The sequence below is a fragment of the Bemisia tabaci genome, chromosome 2 (genome assembly GCF_918797505.1).
Source record: "Bemisia tabaci chromosome 2, PGI_BMITA_v3".
Taxonomy (NCBI): domain Eukaryota; kingdom Metazoa; phylum Arthropoda; class Insecta; order Hemiptera; family Aleyrodidae; genus Bemisia; species Bemisia tabaci.
Genome location: NC_092794.1, coordinates 56,831,611 through 56,838,914, shown reverse-complemented (window position 1 = coordinate 56,838,914; position 7,304 = coordinate 56,831,611). Strand labels below are relative to the sequence as shown.

Genomic DNA, 7,304 nt, shown 5'->3' with positions numbered 1-7,304 from the left:
TGAGAGCCCACCTCTACATCAAGACAAACTCTCCATGCAAAGATGGGGAGCAAATACATTGACGGGGCTGCCACTTTATTTGGAGACTCTAAAACTGAAAACACGGCAACCCTGCTAATGTATTTCCTCCCTATCTTTGCATGGAGAGTTTGCCTTGATGTAAAGCTGGACTCTCAGGATAGCGTGGGATATCCCCTCCATTTTGGCCTCAATTTGAGAGCTGTTTTTGAGCTTGGGAGTTGATTTCAGAGAAAATCAGTGGCGCCATGGTGTTTCTTGCGAACTTTTACGTATGAATCAATAGTCAAATTGCAAATTCCTCACACATGCAACATCTCAATTCTAAAAGCCCTTTTATATTTTTACATCATTAGTAATCGCCTTACGCTGTTAATGTATTGCATACTAGAAACTTCTCCGTGGATAAATGATGTACTTTTACTTTTTACAAAGTACAGAGTTGAATCTTTTCCCCTTTCAACCCCTGAGCATATCAAGTCAAAACCTATAGGTTTACCTACATGCATGATTTTCTCGCCCAGTTTTTTTATTTTTACTTTCTCGCTCCCATAGGGTAGAGAGGAAGTATTGTCATCCTCCAAAAAAAAAAAAAAAAAAAAGTTGAAATTTCATCATTTCTAGACGTTTTAAGGTCCCAGGAGTAAAAATAACCATACTTGAAAAAATGTGTGTCCGTCCGTGTGGCGTCCCCCAAATCTGTCTACAGCGATATCTCAGAATCTATCTGTTCGATTTCATTCAAAATTGGCACAGGACACCATATCTATGGTCTCCTTATGCACGTCCAACGATTTTGAGGTACGCTAAAATTTGGGGGGGCTACGCTCAATTGTCCATTTTTAGCAAAATCACACGGAAAGCTCATTTTGAAAGACTGTAAATTTTGAAAAATGTCTTTAATTCTTTAACAATGGGCATCAAGCACATCACCTGGGTCATTAATTTAAGTTCCAAAAAGATCTTTGGACTAAACTCAAAATTCAAGAGATACGAGGCCCAAAAGTAGGGCACTTTGCTCCGCGAAACAGCTCATTTTCAAGGACTGAAAATTTGAAAAAAAATAAAAAAAAATGCCTTCAATTCTTCGAAAGTTGGCATAAGAGCACCACCTGGTTCATTAATTTAAGTTCCTACGAGGTCTTTGGACTAAACTAAAAATTGAAGGGTTACGCGTCATATAGCGAGGAGAGCACTTCGGTCACACGGAGAGCTCATGGACTGTAGATTTTGAAAAACTGCCTTTAATTCTTTGAAAGTTGGCTCAAAAGCACCATCTGAGTCATTAATTTAAGTTCCTAAAGGATTCATGGACTAATCTCATAATTGCAGAGGGGCCGATAGGAAACGCTCAATTCTCTGATAAATGAGTCGGAGCGCTTCTAGATAATAGCAGCAAACGCTTTGAGTCAGGTGAAACCTAGGAATTCAAATGCATTATATAATGCATCATATACTATTTCCAAAATTACTCCGTAGGTAATCACAAAGCAAAATTAGACAACTAATTAGATACATACTCACATTACAAAGGTACTATGAATCATCAAGCTAACGCCAAGAACTGACACTTAGATCTTTATTAAAAACTAATATGTTTGTTGTTAATGAATTTAGAATCCCGGCAGATTCCATCTTTTGCGGTTCCTTTTTACGAGGTACTAAGCACAAATATAATGTAATAATTCGGCACAAATATGACTGATTTAATGCTTGTTAATGAAGGAGGTTATAATTGTTATAACGTGACGTTTGTTGACTTGTCTCTGGTTGACGTTTGTCGATGGCGCTCTCTATTGTTTTCGCTTTGAGTTACGGGGATACGCGGTAAGGAGATGGCGCTCCTGGCGGGCGTGTCGTGAACCTTCCAGCAGGTAGATTCGCCCGCCAAATTTAAAATTTGGGAGATGCTAAGCGAAAACCGTTTAGTTTTAAGACTATTTGAACATCGAATAGTCATTCTACCCATTCAAGTAGATATTTGATGGCTTTTGACCGTGCTTAAGGAGAGATTATAATATAAAATCGTATCTGAAGTATGATGTCAATGAATCTAATGGATCCTAATGAATCGTAGAAAAGCTAAGATTTTTACGGATCGCCATATTTGACAGGAGACTTAGTTAATCAATTACATATTTAATTGAAGATGCCTCATAAAATCAACAAGTCGAGTCCGAATATATGAATTCACCACATATCGCGAAGACATTTACAATGAAGTTCAATGGTTTGAATAAAAATTTCATAACTATTATCCTGTGATCAAAATTCCAATCAAACTTTATGATTTTGTAAAATTGGCAGTATTTTTCTAAATATTCCAGTAAAAGTGTCTATGCCGGCGCGAAGCGCCGGCTCGAGCGAGAAAGTCCCGTGCGGTCCCCGCACCAATCCGCTAAGCGGATGGGGGGGCGAAGCCCCCCAAATGCCGGCGCGTAGCGCCGGTACGCGGCGCGAAGCGCCGCGCATAAATTGGCCGGAGGCCAATTTTTTTTATTTGCCACCAAAAGGTTTCAATACAGAATAAAATTACAGCAATTCGAATGAGAGATAGCACAATAGAAAACAGTAAAATTACAAGAGGTAAGTTATAACTAGATAACTATAGATTGTGTATACACTTTTGGATAGCTGCTGGAAATCGCCGTTTGGCATGTCATCAGCAGGATTCGAAGTCTGCTAAGTTGCAAACCATGATGCGTAGTTTGGGAGTTTCACAGTCGTAATGCCTTAAATAGATAGAAATCACACATAAAAGGGATGACACATGAGCCATCTGCAAAAAGGCCGTAAAAGGAGAATGAGGGAAGAAGAGAAAGGAAAAACCATGGCTTTTAAATGCTCCCAATTATTTTTTTATTAATGTCATTGCCATTATATGTGCACATTGCATGTATGTCAGTATAGAGATTTTGAGATACTAATAAGTATTAAGCGCGGATAAGGAATAGATTATAACTTTAGTGGCAAATCTTACGGCTACGATAATCAGCGTAACAACGAAGACCTTTGCAACATTTTATGCAGTTGACGTCGCAGTAGTCACCCCGTTTACCACATTTTTTGGTTAAGTTTTCTGAATCTCTTGGACACCCACGTCCTGTTGTTCCCTCTGCTGTTTCATTATGATGGCCCGTAAATGACAATGATGGTTCCTCATCGTTAACTGTTTCTACTGATGATTCGTCAGAGCCAGCATTGGATGATACCGATGGTTTTCCAATCGCAAGGTGAGCGAGGATGACCATTGAGGCAAGTGCGAAGATGATCTGGAATAGAAGAAGTAACAACGTAATAAAGTAAATAAAATATATAACAAAGTAAAAGCATGGTATGGAATTCCCAAAATTGGCCAGACTATCTCTCTCATTAGCGCAGGCACGGACTATACTCCGAGCTTATTTACGAGCCAGATATTAAAGTATAGTTGCGCAAGCTAGAGGCATGGTTAAGTCAGCTAAAAGTTCGGTTGGTTTAACCATACCTGCAGCTAGTGCTCTCACAGTCAGCATGAGTGTGGTCGAATTAACGATACTGCTGGCTGGTACCTTTACACGTCTAGCTAGTGCAACCACCCTTATGGCTGGCGCGAAAATCCGCTAGAAGTACACTGCCGTGCTAAGGAAGAACGCCGTATGAGCCTTTAAGCGTTGCCAAATTTCCTCTGATAAAATACGAATTTCTTGAGGAAATTGTAAACATTTTTCTTCTAATTTTTCAGACTATTTTGTTCGCAATTTAATTTAAAATATCCGAAAATTCCAAGGAAAAATATGTATTAATTTCGTCAAAAATACATGTTTTATCAGGGGAAATTTGGCAACTCTCGAATGTTCATACGGCGTTCTCCCTTAGCACGGAAGTATAGTCGAGAATGTAATACTTTTTTTAAGTCTTGGAATTGCGTTACAATATTTTAATATCAAATGTACTCAATAATATCAAAATTGTACTCTGTATTTTAAAATCATTAGAGTAACGCGTAACGCATATTGCGTCGCAAAACGCTTCAGAGGGTTGCACTTCGAAGCGGTCAGGGGGCATGGACCGCTAGTTATGAAAATTTAGCAAAATTTCATATAAAACTGCATTACACCATGAAATATTTGAAAATGTCTGAACATCTGCTTGTCATTATTCTCATATTCCAAGAAGATTCGTGAACCATCTCAGAAATACAGGAGTTGCGGAACATTTCGATGGTGAAACTACCGGACCACGTATCTCGGTTTGAGAGGTTGCATACTTCCTGTCATACTTAGCTTGACAAAGGAAAAACCACGCAACGTCAATTCTCTAAGACCTCCATGAGTTTTCCTCTTTGCGCGATGAAAACTCTGTCAAAACTTCAAGGAATGATATTGATTTGTTCGAAAAAATAAAATGGGAGCGGAGATTATTAAACACCGGAAACGAGATACGTGGTCTGGTAGTTTCAACGTCGATTTGGTGATTTAAAAAAAAGAGAGAAAATAGTCGAAGCTTGAAATTACAATCAATTGTATGGTTCATGTTAATACTCAGCGAGGATTGAACCCTTTTTCTTGTGCAAAATCTTTATATTCGGCACTGATTGACTTTTTATTTAAATTTTTAACTTTCAGCCCTAAAATTTTTTCCCAATCGAAGAAACATTGAGGGGCAATTGTTCATCGTGGATTCTTGATACTATACCGACTTCTTTGGTCGTAATGACACTCTTAGTTTTATGATGACAAATATTTCAGTCCAGGTAACAATTTTAATCGGGACGGATTTTATTACTCGCACTAAAATAATTGCAACCATATAAAAGAAAGTGGACCGCGTACAGTAGAAAGGAACCAAGCCGCATCAGTTCACTAAATCAATAAATTTATCTGCTCAATTTTATTTTTTACAAGAGAACTTTGATGCGGATTCCCTCGAAAAAATTAAGGAATTTGCTTCGTGCTGTGCAGAAAATTCACCGAAATTTGCACAAAAATCCGCAACAACCGTTTTCATGTAAAATATTAAATTGCTCAATTAAATTTCGCGATACCTGATGTGGCTTAGTTTTATTCTACTTAACGCGGTCTAATTGTAACTACTCTTAGGGGAAGAAAACAAGACCTGGAATCCATGGTAAAAATTGCAAGGAAAAGTCGACTCTTTTTTCTCAGCGTATCCTTAATCGTCTTCTCCTTCGTAATAAAATTAGATTTAGAGCTTTTTTTAAAACATTTTTAGCCCTACCGTGGGACGCACAAACACCCTTGCACACGGAATAACATTTTCAATATCATTTCAATGAAATGAGAGGAAAATTGATGGTGGAACCACCAGACCACCTACCTCGTTTGGGGTGTTTAAAAATCTCCACTCCTATTTTATTTAATTTTTCAAGGAAAACAAATCAATATCATTCCTTCAAATTTTCGCAGAGTTTTCCTCGCACAGAGAAGAATAATCAAGGAAGTTTTCAAGAATTACCGTTTAGGAGTTTTCTATTTCAAAAATAAAGTATGACAGGAAGTCTTTGTATACCGAGATGCGTGGTCTGATAGTTTCACCGTCGCTATGAAAATTTTTCACGCTTGCATTTCCACAAGAAAAAATATATTGTGCGTACTAAAATGCCGTTTAAATGAAATTAAGTTGCATTAAAGGGATAGTAAGGGGACTCTAAATAATACGGTATACGGTAAGAACTTACCAAAACTTTGAAGGAATACATTTTGAGAGATTGTTGATAGGCTAAGACACGAAGCTGCAAAAACTATCTATTATCCTCGGGAGCACACTGGAGCTTTAATGAGGTTGAGAGTTTGGCACGTCTGTTTATATATTACCGTTTCAGTGTTTAGATTCCGGCGCTCATTGCAAATTCAGTAAAATTAGAGATGATTAGTATAGGATGTCGTCACTACATTTTATTTAGAAGATGATCTCTTACATGTCAATGAAGTACCTTTCGGGTTCCACACCCACTATCTGAGCAAAACTGGGCAATGGGATTAATCAAACAAATCTAAGGGGGAAATAAACGTACACAATATTGTGCAACTCAAGTCGTGCGATGCCCTTCTGACGTAGAGGGATTGCAGTTCATCTGCACTTTTGAAAAATAAAACTTACTATAACTTTGAAGTGTTGCGATAGTGTCGTATCGAAGGAGAACGTTTTTACCCGGCTGTGAGGAACTTAGAAAATGCAGTAATTCGATTTTTAACAATCTAAAAATTCCTCATTGACATTTATAAAGGCGGTAAGAGTTCACTGCTCAGACTTATATGCAGTCATATTGTAATACTATCTTTCGGTCACTGGGAATGCGGCTTTTTAGATTGTTTTAGCGTGGTAAGTGAAAAATCTATGAAATGTTTATTCCTCCTACATCCGCGGGATAACAGTTTATTTTTTAGTTCGAAATACTTGGAAGGAGATGGACCGTGGTCGGCAAATACTCAAACTTCAGGTATTACTACTACACAAAAAACACGGTTTATTGCTCTTGCCTAACAGAATGAATCAGATGGCATCATTTAGATTTTAGGGTATTAGATTTTCGGAGCCAGCCTTGCTCGGATTAGTGACTGTATACTTCTATACTAATAGAATACTACTTCTGTATACTAATGTATACTAATATACTAATTATATACTGATATACTGCATACTAATTGTGCTACTACTATACTAATTATATACTAATTCTGCATTGCGGGTACCAGTGGCGAAGCGTGGATGATCGATTATCGATATTTCCCCATTTGAAGCCATTGTAAAGAATCGATTATTAAGGTGCTAATTGCGAACACCTTGTTTATCGATTCTTTTCTATAGGTTTAAATGGCAGCTCAAGCGATAAATCGCGAAGCACGTCACTCCGCAGCTGGGCACAGGGGTGGTGCGTACCTAAAATCTGTCGGTGATGCTATTTGATCTACCTCCTTAGGTATGAATATGCTTAAAAAGGTAAGATTAAATTACATTACATCTTTTGTTTTATTCAGTATTAATGATCAGTCAAAAACGCAATGTAATAAATAATCTGGTACACTATAAACGATCCATGTCGTGACTACTCTGACTGCGGAATGTTTGAGGAGGCATGCAGCATAAAATTGGAAAAATGACATTTTTTAAAAGAAATTAAGGAAAGAGACAATTAACAACAAAACATCGAGAGACGTTAAACCGTATAAGTTTGTAATAATGTGGTATCATTGGGGTTTAAAATTTACCTGTGCATGTGTGTGTGTTGAAGTTAAGTGGCATATCTGTAATTTTGAGAACTTAACTTGGGAATTCCGTTAACA

The 7,304-nt window shown here is 37.6% G+C and overlaps 1 protein-coding gene across 1 annotated transcript; it reads right to left on the bottom strand.

The window, feature by feature from the left end:
* Positions 1-2,853: 2,853 nt before the first annotated feature.
* On the bottom strand, positions 2,854-6,003 carry LOC109030183 (uncharacterized). Its single transcript, XM_019041014.2, has 2 exons — positions 5,699-6,003; positions 2,854-3,290 (listed from the first exon to the last, which is right to left on the bottom strand). Exons 1-2 carry the CDS (start codon positions 5,717-5,719, stop codon positions 2,982-2,984), a joined length of 330 nt encoding a protein of 109 aa, XP_018896559.2. The 5' UTR covers positions 5,720-6,003; the 3' UTR covers positions 2,854-2,981.
* Positions 6,004-7,304: the final 1,301 nt, after the last annotated feature.